At 43.5% G+C, this 17,708-nt stretch overlaps 1 protein-coding gene across 1 annotated transcript in view; it reads right to left on the reverse strand.

Moving 5' to 3' along the window:
- LOC104166756 (protein unc-80 homolog) overlaps positions 1–17,708 on the reverse strand; it is a 56,804-nt gene that overhangs the window by 20,010 nt on the left and 19,086 nt on the right. The window contains exons 17-26 of the mRNA XM_009706804.1: positions 16,075–16,209; positions 15,182–15,320; positions 13,415–13,511; positions 12,541–12,711; positions 12,235–12,327; positions 10,089–10,124; positions 9,526–9,744; positions 5,354–5,554; positions 2,815–2,938; positions 377–502 (exon numbers count right to left, since the gene is read on the reverse strand). Of these exons, the coding sequence (XP_009705106.1) occupies positions 377–502; positions 2,815–2,938; positions 5,354–5,554; positions 9,526–9,744; positions 10,089–10,124; positions 12,235–12,327; positions 12,541–12,711; positions 13,415–13,511; positions 15,182–15,320; positions 16,075–16,209 (1,341 nt within the window). The remainder of the gene's footprint in view (positions 1–376; positions 503–2,814; positions 2,939–5,353; positions 5,555–9,525; positions 9,745–10,088; positions 10,125–12,234; positions 12,328–12,540; positions 12,712–13,414; positions 13,512–15,181; positions 15,321–16,074; positions 16,210–17,708) is intronic.

Raw genomic sequence — 17,708 nt, forward strand, 5'->3', positions numbered from 1 at the left:
GGGGTTGCATGGACATGACCCAAGCCAGGGCCCATCTCCCTGGGGCAGGAGGCTTATGCTAACTCCTTAGATCCTGCAGAGAATCCTAACGTGCTTGTCAGAGCCTTAAACAGCATCAATCAGCCAAACTCGACGGACTTCAATGGCAGTGTTCAGCTGATGGATGCTTGCTGTGGACTTGGCCCCAACAGGTGAATTCTGAGTTCAGTTCAAGCCTTCAAAAAGAAGGGAGAATTTACATGTTGCTTCTCTTTTGTTTTTGGTGTATGTTCCACAGTTTTTGCCCAGCTTTTGCAGAAAGAAAACAGAGCACCGATGAGTTGGTGTCTCAACCAGAAGCTATAACAGGCCTGGCCACAGGCCAGGGCAGACACACCTGTATCTGCAATGCTACAAGCCGGACAACAGCTGTGCTGAAGGGCAGAGGTGGCGAGAGATAAGGGCTGAGATGAAGAAGGGGTAATCCGTCAGCCACACTGGAGGGTCCTACCACTCCCATCACCTGCAATACAAACAGAGCACATCACCACAACTGGCTACTTACAGTTTCATCCATGCCATATCCTCCAACGTCAGTGAAATGGAGGCGTCTTCCATCGAGCACTGAGTTGGGGTGGATCTAGGAGAACCAGCCCCCCCAGTGGTCCTTGTGGGAGCTGGGGCCAGTGAGGAGAAGGAGTTCTATCAGGGAAAGGGAGGGGAGAAGAGGGAACCAGCAAGGATGGGAGGAGTGCACAGGTAACCTGGTACATTTATAAATGTACCCAGTACCAGCCCTGAATGACCAGCACTGGACCGGTGGAACAGTTAGAGTTGGAGGATATGTCATGTAACGACTGTAACAAATGAAAATATGTCATCAAAGCAAAAAGTCTGCATTGAAACTGGACATCTTTTCCCTTCTCTTGCTGATCTACTTGAAAAGTAATGTCCTAAGTCTGACCCAAGCCGGGTTTTGTACAATGTTCAGATTCCTCTCAAACACAGTCTGCTCTTAGGAATTCGAAGTATCATTCATCTCGCCCGACCCCAGATGTCTGAAGCAGAGTCACCTGCATGTGACCTGGTTGTCTGGAACTCCTTGAAATACCAGCACAAGAAAATAGCACTTCTACGGGAGAGTTATTTGAGCTGTTTTGGATGTGTTCCTCAGGAGGAGTTAAATCACAGGCCTGCATATGCCTGTTTCTCTCCGTGACTAGACACCTCTAGATGACAGGAAGAGGGAGAAGCTACCTGGCAGGCGGCGCCTAAGCTTAGGTGAAGATGAATGCACGATTTTTTTCCAAATTCAGCCTGGGAAAAAAGGGCACTAACCAGTTTTCTGCCAGAAAACCAAAGGACAATTTAGAAGGGGAAGAGACAGAACCCTTTCTTTATATCACTATGGATTATCATTTAGACATTTCCCCGCCTTCCTAGCTGATCTCTTTTCGGGCTTCATGATGCAACTGGTCTACACATGATACAGCATGCGGTCAGGGGTGCTCCCACAGCTCACAGTGGCCGTAGTTCTGAGAGTTAAAAGTAAAATACTCTTAACAGGAAGAGTACGTATTTTCCTGGTAGCTCTCCCTGATGTTCCCAGCCAGCTGAATGTAAGCGTGATGACTGCACTTCAGCACTGCGCAGCTTTCCGCTATTTTTAGAGCGCTGGCTAATTCTTAATGCAGGTCCTTTGCAGAGCTTGCTGGCAGGATTCACTCTGCCATGCCTGCCTGCCAAACTGCAAGTCCATTCTAAACTTGTATTTGAGCTCACTCTGTAGCAACCTCCCCGTCTAGCAACCCTAAGTAGTCTGAGGGCCCAGATTTGCAGTACCTCCAGGTAGCTACCTCTGCTTGAACAAGGAGGAAGTCTTACGGGCTCTGAGAGGTCGGAGCTTCCCTGCCCTTGCAGCGATGAGTGCTGAGTGCACTTGAAGGACAGGAACCTGGCAAAAACTGATACTGCATTTTAGCTGATGATCATTGTTTTTAAAGCCCCTCAGAGCACTGGTAAAACCTGAGAGGTTTTTTGTAACTGCTAGAAAAGGTTACAACATTTACGTTCTAGGGAGAAAATGTTATAAAACTCAATAACAATAAAAATGCTAGTGCAGCCTTTCCCCCTTTATTTGTATTTTTTCCACATGGAATGAAAGCATGTGTGTTTGTCCAAATGGCTGGAGTTACACTGATACCAAATTGAGGGTTTGTCCCCAGTGTAACAGCTGCAGAAACACTACAGTATCGCTGAATGACCAGACAGACTCCATCTGTATCACACACTTAGGAGCATAAATTCTACTAAGAGTGGGATCTGAACATTGTACAGTGCAAACCTGTACTAGATCAAGCCAGGGACATTGCAAACAGTGGAGTGAATCCACCCACGTAAGCCCTTCTAACTAGCCAACACCTGATGGCCTCTGCCGGAGCCGTCAGGGTCCTTCCCCACTGGAGACGGTAGGTATCCCCAGTGCCACCCGCTCCCCGTCTCTACCAGGTGTGTGCAGTCTCCACCACCCCACTCTCCAACTTGCAGCCCTCAACTCTCAGCTCAATCTGGCAAAGGTGGATCTTCAAAGTGGTGCGTGGGAAGCAACGGAAATAAATCGCTTGACCACCGCTACCGGTCACTGTATCTCCCCATGCACCACTTCAAAAATGAACCTTGCTATCTCTAGTGTCACTTGCGAAGCCCCCTTGCGAGGGGTAAGGGGGACGGGTACAATGACAGGAATGGGAATGAACTGTCATCTTCAGACCAGAGAAGTCAACAGCAGGGGGGAGGTTTAGCAAAGGTTCACGGGGTTGCCGCTCGGCTACTCACCAGATTGACACACACATTGATCAGAGACCTAAGGTGAGGCAGGAAGGATATGATTGGCTGCCTCTGAAGTGTCAAACAAACCCCTTCAATCAAATTGCTGGCAGGCTCCCACTCAACCTGGCGCCTGCAATACAACAGTAGGTGCCGTTAGCCGCGGGCCTCCTGCCCCCCACCAGACGCTCGCACACATGGCGACCGACACACAGTGACGCCCACAGAGGAAACGTTTCAGACAGCAACGACGTCCAAGATGAGCACAAAGTGCGCAACAGAGAAAAGTTTTTACCCACGCAGCTCAGGAAAGCGCAGAGCCACAGAGCACACTGGGGGATTGAGAGAGACAAGAAACATAGCAGAGGGGTCTGCGCTAGCGACACAACCACCCCCCCAACAGCAGTGGCGGATGAGCTGTGTTTTGCTCCCTGACAGAAGGTGAATGAAAGGGAGCCATCAGACGGCTGTCTCAGGTGTGCCCGTCTGGGGAAAGGGCCTGCTGTGCCATGCTCCCACCTGAGAGCGACTCCTCCTCTTGGGGCTTGCGGATGGTCTCACTGAAGGGAACAAACCCCATCAGCTGTGAGTGCCCTCTGTAGCTGCTCGGCAGTCTGCTCTGCTCTGCTCTGCCAGAAGGACTCCCAGACACAGCCTGCCCTAAACATAAACTGGCCCCGCAGTACAGTCTTTACATTCCTCGCCCTGTGCGGGAGGGCTGATTCACTCCCTATCAGCATCAAGTCCTTCATTCCAGGATCCTTTCTTCCATGACACTTTGCTTTTTTTACCAAAACAGCTTTTAGGGCTTGTGACAGATGCTGAATGGAGTACTTCCTAATCATAAGCAGACACAGCATAGGTAACATCAAAGTGGTTCACACCCTTTGTCTCGGGGCCTGACTCTTTGCAGTAAGTATAGGTCTCAAGCCAACATCTGACTGTGCGCTTATTGGGACAGAAAGACAAGACTTGCATAACTTTTAGGTCAAGACTAAACAATATCCTGGTCAAGCTCCTCAGTGGCTTTAGAGACACATAGGGGATCAAGTGTTCACTACATACGTTCTTACACAGACCAACATACATCTCATCTTTCAGCATCCACTGTTCCTAAATCTCCAGAATAGGACTTCGCTCTTGTACTTGTTCTCACACATATACTACTCCCATCAGACACTGGTTTTGGAGTGGGGTGCCCAGACGACGCAGTGTATAAGACTCTGATGTGAGCACCCCAATGGATGGCTCCCAGGGTCTGGCACCTAGCCCTATCTCTAAGAGACTTCTTGGCCCAATGATGCTTAAATGTAGTTGCTGCATTTGGTCCAGTGGCTTTGCCGTCTCTGTCCCTTTGTGTACGGAAGAGCAATTTTAGCCAGGCATAGGTACGGGCACAGACAGAGAGAATATGAAGGGAATTTTAATTTGTGAGCATTCATTCAGCTTGCAGAAAGAGGAAACATCTACAGGAACAGGAAGACCCCTAAGCTGCCTTTGAGGCAGAAGAAAGTATGAGCGAGAAAAGAAAGAATGAGCGAGAAGCAGGCAAGACATGGCAAAGAATCAAACCAACAGGAAGGAGAAGCATCAAAATTTCTGCCTCTAAATTCTCTACAAGGGCAGGAGTTTCTTAAAGCAGATAGTTAGCCAAAGGAAAGTGATAGACAGTGATGCCAGAAAGAAGAGATCACCTCCCTATTATTTGCTCCATCTTAGTTGGGTACATATGATTCCCACTGGGACCTAAATTTTGTGTTTGAGTCCTAAATTCTGATGTTCTCTAACATCATTTGGCTCCTCAGCTGAGACTGCTAACAAAGTGACTGATTCAAGCAGTTGAGGACATATGCCCATGAGGGTGACTGAGACCAATGACTCTTTTTACTCAGATCACCAGAAAAGCCACAGGGCTGAGAGATTTTATACTACCCAGATAGGATTTGTATCACTGCCTCCGAGGTAGGAATGGTCCATATGGAATACTTCTTGAAGTTGCCAAAGCCTGTACCATAATGCTGCTATGTAATGCACCAGGCGTTCACTGGCCACTGATTAGATGCAATTGATGCAGTTCTGTTCCCTTTACAAAGGAGAATTCAGAAGCTACTGCACAGCTCCAGACTATTTTTATCTTTACAGAGAACATAACAGTATTTTCCTGAGAAGGCATGCTAGAAATACTCTTACTACAGTTTAACTTTCCATTAAAAAATAAAATTAATCTCCTCAACTCACAGCTAAAATAAATAAAGAGGATAGTGACACAGTACAAATCTGAAGACTTATTTTGGAGAAAGAAAAATGAGATTTCTCGAAGTTCTCTTTGTAGTTCTTAATAACCACGCATTTCTTCTCTTGCTACCAGAAGACACAACAAAAATGTCAACATAAATGCACACTTACAGAGATAAAAACATCTGTTCATTTTCTGATATGTTGTAAACATTCACTGCAACATGACAGTTTTAGTTAGATGACATACCCACACTTCAAGGCTTGCAACATCAGAAACGGACCCCAGAGGGTTTCCGTTATACTTGCTCACCTCAAAGTAGGCATCTTGTGAATTTTATTGAACATACGATCCAATCTCTTTAAGATGAGGATAAGGGCAGGTCTCACCGCCTCAGCTGTCCAGTCAGTGATGGGCAGCATCTCCATGACATAGCGCCGGAGACCTCGGCTTTCCATCGTCTGCGTGTCATAAGGTGCCAGTTTCAGCAGGGAATGTGCGATTTCTGCCAATCTAAAACGAGGGTTTATTAAGAGGAAAATCAAACACAGCTTGCATTCCTCCACACATGCCAATGAACTATCAGATAAATCTTCAGTAGCCTAGTAAAAAGATGCAGAAGTCAAATGTGCTGCTATTTAAATGCATAGACCTGATACCATGGTTCCTGTCTGCTAAGATTCTTTTGCTGGAATCACTGTTTATCTTTATGTACGTGTGAGTGGTCTAAAGAATATTTTTGCATTGATACTAAATGCACCAAAGGAAAATCAGGAATCACAAATTTGTGTAGCTAAGAACAAAGTAACTGAGCTGTTAGTAAGACTACAACATTGCAAATGCCTGTGAAACACAGACTGACATCACCTGTATGTCAATTAATGAGTGATTTGGTTTGGGTTTTTGCTAGTTTTTCAGTGTCACCACTTCAAGAGGTCTCACTCTGCAATTTTCAGGTGTTAAATTTTAAAAATAATGTGCCATCCCATAGGTTTACACAACATGTACTTTGTAAGATTACTCCCTGCAGCTTTGATTTGTTTCTCCTAACACTTCCACAGATTGTGTTGCTGTTGCTTCTTCTAACCCTCCCACATGGCCTTGCCGATGGCATTTTCTGTATTGACTGTGAAATACCATGGCAACATTTAACTCACACTTGCAGTTTGACAAAGATCTGCTGAAATACTTGAATAGTTGCAGTAGACAAAGACAAGTAATAAAGCTACATCTACTAATAAAAGGGATAGAAACCTGTATACTCCCTGAAACATCAATAGACTTTGTAGTGGACAATTACAGTACAATCCTATTTGTATTGCAGGGGCTTCTTCTGACGTGCCTTCAACTAATGGAACATATTTCTATTCTCTTTAAAATCTGCCTAGCAATATCAAAGGCAATGAGTTCCTCAGATTAACCAGAAGTGCTATAAAAGTGTTTCTTTATCCAGTATTTCTTTGTTATTACTTTTTACAACTACTTTGTCCTACTATGGGGTAGGTCTGTTTTCTTAAAACACTGTGAAATTTAAATTACCATATAATTATGCTTCTTTCTGGCAATACAATATCAGTGGCACATAATGGTATATGAAAACTTGCTTAGCATTATAAAGTACAAGACCCCTCTCACCCAATGTGAGACGTCAATCTCAGTTAATCTTCTAGCTCCATTCATGCAGAAATAAGCAACCTGGGACATTCTTATCTTCCTGAAATACTGGGATAAACAGCTTATTGGATGTGCATCTCCCTTTTCATTGGGTCCAAAAAGATCTTTATGACTTTTGCAGACTAAACATTTAACTTTTAAATGGTTAAAATTGGGTGAGATGAATCCTGTCTGAGGTGACTAGCATATTATCTTGTCTTCTGAAGCCTCTGAAATGGCATCTGTCAGCCTCCCAAGACCACGGCTGTCACATCACATTCTGCTAAATCTGCCCTCTACTTAGAGCTGAGTTTTTTTCCTACAACGGTTAAATTCTTTCAGGCATTTCACTGATACTTATGAAATGAATTTATGTAAGAATCAAGATGACATTTGCTTTTATTTAGGGCTAACTATGATAAAGCAATTCAGGTTCCAACCCCATTTAAACTGTTATTTCTAGCACTTTCCAGGAGATGTAAGAGAATGTCAACAACTCATTATCTTCTGCAGATCAATCCCTTAGTTTTACTGCTGTAACCTTTGACCATGAAAGACTTCTCTTGAAAAGAATGCAGTATTTGCCAGCTACTACTGTGCAGTGTGACTGTGCTTCATGGAAATCTTCTCACAAGAAAGTGTCTTTCCAGAAAATGTACTGATAAGATCTTCTGTATGTATGGATTCAAGTTTGTTAAACTCATCTTTTAAGAGAGGGACATGAAATAGTTTAAGAACAATTAAATTCAATTATTCTGTAATATAAAACCATGTAGAAATTAAGTCCCCACATTGCTGTTAAACTGCAAATAATCTTGGGTAGTACACTAGAGCATTGTTATGTTAGATACAAGGGTAAGAATAGGGTAGTAAAAATAAGAAAGCCTCCTTACTTTACTGCACTATAAAGTTCATTCATCAGACACATGTTCCTCACTCCCACTGAAATAACACCCCCTCCCCAACATGTCTAACCAAGGACATACTCTGTCCTGAGAATCTCACCTATGTTTCTAACATAGGATTAAAGTTCTTATCTCAGGCTTCTATTGCTAAAAATCATGGAGTTTGTAATGCGGCTAAACAGATGTATTGATTTCGGAGGCTTGTGTCCCTTGGGAAAAATGTAAAGCTATCACTGCAAAAGCAGCTATGTGCACCAGGTTTTCAGTTTGGTTGCAGCCAAGCACTACATAAGAATGACATGCATCTGTGGAAACAGAGACATCTCTTGTTTAAAATTACCCTCTAAATTATTAAACATTTGCCAGAGGAGGGGGAACAGCAACATTCAGGTCATATGCAAACACACAAACCAAACAAAAATCACCTCCCAACTCCCAAAGGAATTTGGGGCATTTGTTAAACAAGACCTAAATTAATGTAAACCACAATTTTGTGTTCTGTAGAGACAGCCTGAATCCGAAGATCTCTAATTGTGACATAATCTGCCAGCTAAGGGGCTTTGCCATTTTTTCCAGAGTATGCATGTAAAAGGCAGAAGAGCTTTTAGAGGGTTTTCCTTGGTCCAGGGCAGGAACAGAGCTGGTTCAGTGCATCACCCTTCATTTTCCTTTACAGGTTATTCCTGAGGAAAAAAGTATAGCACTTGGAAAGGAATAATTCACAGCCAGAATGGCCTCTTGGGGTTCAGGGAGCATCATAAATTAGTGCTAAGGTGGTTCTGATTCACTTTTGAGGCCAGTCCCAAACAGCTTAAGATGTCTTTGCTATCTTTCCTATTTACTTTAATACTTTACCGAGCACTGTTTGGCTTAGGCCATTAAAAAATGCCTCTTGGTATTTAGCTATTCTGTATTCAAAGAATGATGTTGAGGTATTTCTCTGTCTTATAAAAGAATTCAGATAGCTGTCTCCCTGTGACCCCCCTGCCAAAGGATACACTAGGACCACCTCATATTAATCCCTGTTTTCCTTCCGACGAGTGTCAGTCAGAACAGTGCTAACCGTGGCTCACTTGGAGAGGATCTGTGCTGTTTTCATTGAGACACATCTTACCACGAAACAACTCTATGTTTCCTGAGGGAATACTATGCAAGAAAGGAGTTACCCCTGAAAACGAATGAAAAACTGACAACAGAATCAGGTCCATTCCCTCTTGTCCCAGTTTTTGTTGTCTTTTACATCTGGACAAACTTCTCAGTAGCAACTTATGCTATTTTGTGTTTACCGTGAAGAGCAAACACAGAGAAGAGAATCAGGTCCAAAGTGCTTAGAAAGCCCTACCCCCAACTTCTTCTAGGTCAGCACCACGTGAAACAGTTTGCAGTGAGCATCCAACCAGCAAGCTGGGCTCACTGCTGCACCTTAATAAAAGAGTTGTATCACACGCTGAGGTGGTGGTCCTGTAAATGCCTTCTGCCCCATCCTCCCCTGTATTTCAGGCATTTATGCAATACAGTGCAGGGGTCGCTCTGCCTTTCTTGCCTGTTAGCAGCTGGTTCTGATGTACCATGTCACAGGAGAGGATAAAGGTCATATTCAGCCAGCTAGGCAGCTTCCCCTCCCCTTGCCCTGCAGAGGCAGCCTTATCTGCTCTGCTCCTCGCTGCAACTTATTCCGATGTATCAGATGGGCTTCCACGGAGCTATTTTATCCACTGGAGATGGGGGTCTGAATGACAGCAGAGGAGAGCATGTTAAACCTTCCTTATACCCAAGCAAGCGTCAGGTACAATCTAAGCAACATCCAAACCAAGCTCCGCACGTTTCAGATAGCAACATGCAACTACACTACCAAAAAGTCATTCTGTCTGCTATTAAGAGCTAAAAGAAAGGAATCCCCCTGAAAGTAAAATGCCTGTGGAATACCTCATGTGGGACTTCACATCCAGCAGCTCCAGAGAAGTCACTCGGGGCTCACCAGCCAGATTCTGCAAAATCTTCAGCCTTGGACCACAGTGCTTGTAAAACTCTGTGCAGATATTCAGCAATGACTCCCGCGGTCTCCTGAACTCCTCCCTGGCAATTCGTTCATCCAGCTCCTCTCGGGGAAGACCCTGGCCCTCCTCCAGTAAATGAAGGTTCTCCCTGGAGGACATAAAATGAGAAAAAGTAGTAAGTGGTGTATACGGTGGAACAGCAGTGACAGATGATAACAACCTCTCCAACTTGTTTTTGCAACAGATGTTTGCCACTGCAATTGAAAAGAAAGATAGTTGCATCTGCAATGAAAAAAAAAGGAGGGGGGGAATTATAATCTGCAAAATCTTGTTAAAAATGTAAATACTATCTACATGAACTATCCTTTGCTACCCTCCCTTGAAAAAAGGCTGCCTGTCACAGCAACAGCAGGTGGGACCCAGCAAATCTGGATACTGCTGTGGAACAGCTCATCACGTGTCAGGGAAGACTGGGCGAAGATTTTACTGTACCTGATAAAGTGTAATTTCGCTCCCTGTTCTGGGTACCTGGAAAAACAGAAACAGTGCAGTTGTAAACAGCAACTTAGTAGTGCCTAAACTGTGCCTTTCTGAAAGAGGGTGACACTGTTCTAGCCCAGAGGTGTACTTGCCATGGGCAGGATGGTATCTTGTGTCACTGGAACAATGGCTACACATAGTTAGTGACCACATTGAATAGCCTTTACCTCCCACCTGGCAGCAAACAGCAGATTCCTCCTACAGTTATTGCCCTTGTTATGAAAGGAAAAAATCAGGCTTAAAAACCATAGCCCTCTTTCAAGCAATTTCTCTTACTGAGTCTCACCCCAGTGCTCAGTCTATTTCATGAAGCCAGAGCTCATGTAGTGGAAAGAATACCTCAGGGTATTTTTTTCTTTTATTGTCATTTTCTCTTGCCACTTCTTGTTAAGAAAGCATTAACAAACGCTGCACCACTTGGCTAACACATCTAAGGCTGGAACAGTGATCATTCTACCATCATGAGACTCCTGCTGTTGGTAGCAGATGTCTGCTGCAATGATAACACAACAGAAGAAACAAGGGCAGGAAACCTGGAGCAGTGCAAAAATATTTTGGATCAGAGACTGAACGTTTGATAATCAGAAAGATCTAGAAATGTAAACCAAGATATCTGAGTCACACAGCATCAGGAGTCTCTGCATTGCCTGTCAGCAGATACACATTAACTGCTCTCCAAAATCAGCAGACAAACAATAAAGCACTACTTTCCATTACACCTTATTTTCCTTAGACGAGGCAATCTTGTAATGGAAGTAAATAGCACATATCCACTTCAGACTTGAGCATGAATGGGTTTATCTGCTTCTCAGATCCAGGACTGAAAGTCAAAGCTGTGTTGCATCCATGCCTGAATTGGTCTTAAAGAATAACAGACTGATTCCAGGAGTTACCAATGAAGACGTGTACACTACACATCTATAAATTGACATAATAGCCCTTTGATGCCCCATGCAGAGAATGATTTCTATTACCCTTCAATACAAAAAAAAGACAGGGAATAACTTGGAAAGCATGCCTTGCCAGAAGGGTGTTTCTGATTTACAGTCCTATACAGCCCATGGTATTGTACTAGGCCACTGGCTGTGCGCAGACTTACCATCAGCTGTTACAGACAAAAGAGAAATCCCGAGGAAATACTCTGCTCTGGAAGAACAGCTACTCCAGTTTTTGCTAGGGGAGAATTCCCTTTCCAGGTAAGCACAATAAGGCATAGCCTGGCTGGGAGAAGGCAGGGCTGCCCAGAAGAATAATCTGTACTGCACTGAAAAACTTCATAATCCCAAATGCTTGTGGGTGGATTTTGTAACAAGATTTCTTAAGCCTTTGCTCTATGACTGAGTAAATTGTCCAGTGGCCTCATCTAATTTGCAGCAGCCTAATTCAACTGGCTACTATGGCCAAGGAGCAGTATTACAGTCTGCTGGTGTCATCTCCTTCCTTATTTCTTTTTTCCGTGTGAAGTATTTTTTGTGGGTTTTCTGTGGTTGAGAAGGACAAAAATATTCCCAGTCATTCTTCCCTTTCAAATTCTCTGCCACCCACTCCTTTACTATCTGTAAATGCAAAAAACCCCCAGACCAATGTGGAGGTAAAGATGACAGAAAGAGACTGTAGGAAAAGTAAAAGGAAATGGGAAAGGGAAGAAAAGAAAACCAGAGGAGCTGCAAGTCTCCACAAGTCTCAACTGACATGCAGTTTGAGCTCGTACTGCTGTTCAGCCTCTCAGAACAAGGCCAGAAGGATCCGACCCTTCTGCTATCCAAGTGTGCTCTGCCCAGGGGCCACGTTGACAGCGGAATCAGAAGGAAGTAAAGCAGAGGACTGAGGGACATAGTTGCTTTGTCAGTATACTTCTAGAGTACGAAAAGGGAAACAAAGAAAAAGACATGTAGGATGGGTGTCCTCCATTTTGATATCTCATCTTCTATTTAGTCTCATGGTTTTAAACTAGAAATTCTAGTCTTGGGAATTTAAGTTACTGTCAGAAATGCAGTCCTGGGCTATGTGCTCTTTTTATCCAACTGTTTTTTCTCACAGTACAAAAAAAAAAAGCTGTTTAGAAAAATGAGAAAGAAAGAAAAGCTCACTGACTTACCTGGTGTTCACACCTGCTGACATGGTGTGGTTTGCTGTTGTCGTCCCTTTATGGCCTTGGTCACATCGACTCATCTGTGGGGCTGTCATAGGCCTGGCAAAGGGAAGGTGAATAGCACACTAAAGACTAAATCTAACAAGCGTACTGAAATTCTGCTTGTGATCTGGTGAACTTTAGCACTAATTTTACCATGTCTAAACCTCAACCATTATTCAAGCTAAGCTGCATACTGTGACCTCCTGTGCATTCCCTCTCCCCATACTGATAACCAAACGCAGGCTCAGAGCTTTGAACCATGTGAGTTACCTGGTGAGAACTTCTACACTGTACAAGAGGGCCTGCAAAGAGGTGGCAAGGGCAGCCATAGCGGCAATCTCCTCACGAGCTGCTGTCACGGTCTCTACTTGAGAAGTTTGTCGCTTTAGTTTCTGCAAGTAACAGGGAACCAGTGCTTCCAAGACCATCAGCATCTGGAGGCTGGAAAAAGAATCAATACTTAGTCTGTTTTATTTTGTCAGTCCTGAAACTCACTTCAGGCAGAGGCTTAAGTTTCTATCTGAAGACCTCTGGATCTCTCACTAGCCTTGTGATTTCATTGCTTCTCACTAGGAAGGTGGTCCTGGGCCAAAGAAACTCTTGGATCAGGGCCTTCAGGGGGAAAATTAGTTGATGCATGAAACAATAATAATAAAAACAACCTAAACTTGTGGGTATCTTCTGAATATGTCAACAATTAGCAGACATTCATTTTCCCCCACAAAGATTCCTTTCTTCTCTGATTACCTCTTGGAAACTAACCTTTTTGCTTTAGCAGTTTACCTCCCCTCTCTCTGTATCTTCCTGTTCTTTCCAGCTGCCTGTTTCTCCCCCTCAGGTTCCCTCTCCATTGCTGGACAACAGAAACCTACGGCACAGAGCGTGATCCCCACTTGGAAATACAGCTTACGTGTTGCTGCTTAGGCTGCCATCCAGCTGGTGCTGCAGCCAGTGGCTGGCAGGATTTGGAGCTGGTGCCCTAGGAAAGGTATCAACAGGCAGAGGCTTGGCCTCACAGAGAAGCCCTGTGCTTGGAATGCATTTCTGTATCCTCTGCCTCCATTTGTCAGCCTTGCTTTTGCATACCATGTGCAGCTTTTATGCCTTTTCTGAGTCTGCACAAACCAAGAAAATGGATTAGCACCTTCTGAATGATTCAGGAGCATAGGCCACCACTGTCACACACAGCTTGATGGCTTCACTGATCGAAAAGGTCAAGTCTTCATTCCCATAGCAGAAGTCTGAGGGAGTAAAGCAATATGAGAAGACTATCACACAAACATACTGAATATGAAAGGAGCTAGCACACCCCTTCCTTTTTCCCCTCTTCAATTGCTTGCTTGTCACGTTAACAATCCCCAATAAGCTCTTGATTTTTGATCAAAATCTGTCTATATAAAGGAAACAGATGCTGTGCTCCCACTTGCACCCTGTCAGAACTCCAAGAACTCAGTAGGCGAGAAGCAGTTCTCAGTAGGTCAAATCATTGCCGAGCAGAAGGCCCACAGCTGCTACTGGAGTCCCGTTTCAAACATCACCCATCACAAGCAAAATCTTAAGCTCACACATGACAAGGACACACGTCAACTTAATGACAATTTTTATGCTCCCTCCACTTTTTCCTAGATGTTTCCACCACACTAAAAATGATGGTGGTACACCATTGATGACAGAAGACCGTTTTACTTCTAAAAAATCAAGCCCCTTCTATACCGGTAGCCACATGGGTGCCAGCACAAAAGTGAGTCTGGTTTGCTAGTGATTTTAAAAAAGCTTTCAAAAGCATTTAAGTCTCATACTACAAATATTACTTTGGGGATAATTAGTGCCAGGCACCAAGAAACTGAAGTATCTAAAGAATAATATTTGTAATACAACTATAGTCCCATTTTCAGAAGTGACTTTGGTATACAGGAGCCCAAGTCAAAGTTAAGGTCCCAAAGCATGTAAATCACTTTCAGCAATGGAACTTGGAAGTCAGATGTTTTAGATAATTCTGATCTTCATATGGAAAATACCAGGGACATCACATACTCATCTACGGTCTCATCGTCAACACACACTTGGGAATTTTCAGAGATGCCTTTGAATAACCCTCCACAGAAAACCAAAAGATGTTTACTACAGTCCACAAAAACAAAGAAACATCTTCTGTTTCTGTACCATTTTATATTATAACTTGTGATATAATTGTGCAGCATCGTAAAATCCCAGTATATAACAAAGCTTTAACTCTAAGGCTAGACAGGCTTCACAGTTCATCAAAATAAGTAGTATTTAAGGGAAGTGCAAATTTGGAAAATAAGTTGAAGATCCTTCTAAAAAGCAGCAAAAATTACTTTCCTGCAAATCACAAAGCAGCCAAATTCTTAAATGCTGCATTGCATGGATAACTATCAAGAGACACAGTGTCCTGGATACATCATACAGCCATATATATTCTGCTTTGTGATAAATCAACACCCCCCCTAGAACTCAGCACTGCTGAATGTCTGAATGGCATCCATCATTTACTAGTCATAGCCTGCCCACAGGAGAGGATGCCTTTGTTTCCTGCCCACATGGAGCAGAGGAGAGGATGACATTGATCTCGTCAGCATGATGAAGTTTATTAGGCATCTTTATTCTTCACCCACACAAGATAAAATTCAAAATGCCAGGGGCTAGTCTCAGGCTCAATGCAGAAAAACTAGCTTTGGAATAAAATAAGTTAATAATTCACCTCCTGCAGAAAATATCAAAAGGGCGATGGTGATAAAGCCAACCTTAAAAGCCTCATGAGGCATAAGAAACATATAACTGCATTCTGGGAGAAGAAAAGGGGCCCTGAACAAATCATCCCGCATCAAATGTATGTTGAATCAATAAACAACAAACCAGAATTACTGAATAAAGGGTGCCTTGCTGTTACCTAATGACTTGAGAGGCTTTTCTGCTTTCACCAGCTCTAAGATGTCCAAATTGTCTGGCGTATCTCCCTCTAAAGACTGCAGCAGGTCAAACAGGCACTGAGCTGACACTCCTTTACTGGTTCCATTGTTTGTAGCATCCTGTTTCAACAACAGACACTCGTGGTTGATTTTCTGAGAGCCTGTGTGCATCCCAGGAATCTTCATCTGGAGGTGTGGGCAACCTTTTTTTTTGACAAAGGGCCCATACGGAGTTCAAGGGCTTACTGCTGTCAAACAATAAGCTTTGCCTGACTCAGCAGATTGATGCTACGGTGGAAGCATGATCTGAAAGCTGCACACAGCTTTACCTCCCAGAAAGAGCAGACCTTTGCTGCCCTGTGAAGGAGAAAGATGTGCGTGCTTACAGAGTATGTGCAGTTAGATTTGGCAGTCCCACTTCAAATCAAAGTTCCATTAACTTGTTTTAACTCACTAAATTGTTAGGAAGTAATTAGTGAATATTTCAAAACATCGCTAATCCAATCTTGTAGTTCACATGTACCAAAACTTGGCATTAACCTTTTAGTTCCTATTCCTGGATTCCAAGAAAGGATTTGCATTTAAAGAGTTACAAATCACTATTGTCCTTTTATAACCTATTTATACACAGAAACGTAAAGTGAGACGACATTTACTAGCCTGGATACCAGTGGCCCATTATCCCAGCATCCTGCTCAATCACCTGATGAACAGAAGCATGCAGACAATAAGTTCAAGAAACGGTTCTGTGCAGCACCAAGTGCAGTAAGCACAAGTTCAGTAAGAACTGATTCCTCTTTGTGACCTCTGATGGGGGGGCTGGCTGCATACACAGGCTTCCCCATGCTGGGACCAGGGAATGGCTGTTACTCACAGGGAACTCCAGGAGAGGGGCCACACTTGCAAACAGCTGCAGAATAAAGGGCTTGCGATGCAGAACGTAAAACTGGCGGCACGCAAACTCAATCGCTTGGCGTAACTGTGGGTTGCTCTCATAGTCAGCGTATACCTGAGCAAATGAAAAGGATGTGGAAGTACTACTCCAGTGGCAGGGCTCTTCATCTCCTAACCCAAGACTGAATCAACTACAGCCTTGTCATTCCTGATATATTTGACAAACATCTTTATAAAGATGGAGACTTGACAACCCTTCCCTGGCAATGCATTTCAGGGACAAACTATCCTTAGACAAAAGGTTTCCTTGTGATGCTTGAACCTTCTTTGTCACAGCTTTAGCCATTATTTTCTGTCCTATGTATCAGAGGTAGATTCCTTCCCTCTCCTTCCTAGAAGCACTTTACTTGTTTGAAGCCAGTTAATGCTTTCTTCCTCAATCTCCATCTTTTTCAGTTAATCAAATCCCAGCTCTTTCTGTCCTTTCTCACATGATGTGTTTTCTAGATGTGCATCCCTGTTCCAGTCTGCAGGCTCTTCAGTTAACTGATGTTTTTTGTGCAGTGCCCACAGCTGGACAGAGCCAGCACTTCAAGTCAGGAGTGCTGCTGATTGGAGCAGCAGAATTATTCCATGTTTCTTTCACAAGATCCAAAGCTGCAGAGTCACCCCAGAATGGCATTTGAGATATTTTCTTTGTGTTTTTTATCCTTCAACAGAAAGACACTGTTGATTCATGTTTAGCTTCAGATCTAGAACAACTCCAATATTCTGTCTGGCAGAAGTGCTACTGAATCAGCTCCTTTCTCTTCCATATTTATGTGGCTGATCCAACCTGATCAAGATAATCTGTTTTGTTTTGTTTTTTTTCCTTTTTTTCAGACTGCATCTCCAGTTTGTCAAGATAATTTGAACTCCTAGCCTGTCCTGCAACGCAATGATAGTTCCACCCACTTTTAAGATATTTTAAGTTTTTTAGAGTGGCATTTCCTTCAGGGCTGGCGACTGAACCACGCAGCCAATATGTTGCCAAAGATGTGGGATTTGTTTCTCAGTTATGTAAACAGTATAAATTGCTAGGAGTAACTTCACTGTGCTTCCTTCTTCTCCCCATTTCAATTGTCTGTCTGCACTTCTCTGCTGGTACAAGTCTGTGGGAGGTTTGGGGTGGGGATAGGCAGGATTTTCTTGCTATTTGCTGGCAACAGGTAATGCCGAGATTTTATAGTACTGCAAAATTCACATTACAGCACAGGGCTTTGAAGGTTTCTAAAAAAACTATTACTGTGTGAGACCTCTGCAGAGGTGTATTTACTTCTCAGTAGCCGAGTAGGCTGAAGAGGTTAGTATGTCTTTAATACAATCAGAAGCTTCTAGCGTGCTTGTGAGGACAGTCAATCACCATGGCATGTTACACTTGCAGCATCTCATTTACTTGAGAAAAGGGAAATAAATAACTGTATATGCATTTCACCAAGGAAAGCAAAAAAAATCTGCAACAAAAAAAGCCCTGTGGGGGTATATGCATGTATGCATCAGGGATTAAGCTATTAATGGCCAATTCAAGCCCAGAAGTGGTAAAAGAATTTGTTCGTGATGACCACAAACCAACCA

This window comes from Cariama cristata, unplaced genomic scaffold (genome assembly GCF_000690535.1).
Source record: "Cariama cristata isolate BGI_N322 unplaced genomic scaffold, ASM69053v1 scaffold35868, whole genome shotgun sequence".
NCBI lineage: Eukaryota > Metazoa > Chordata > Aves > Cariamiformes > Cariamidae > Cariama > Cariama cristata.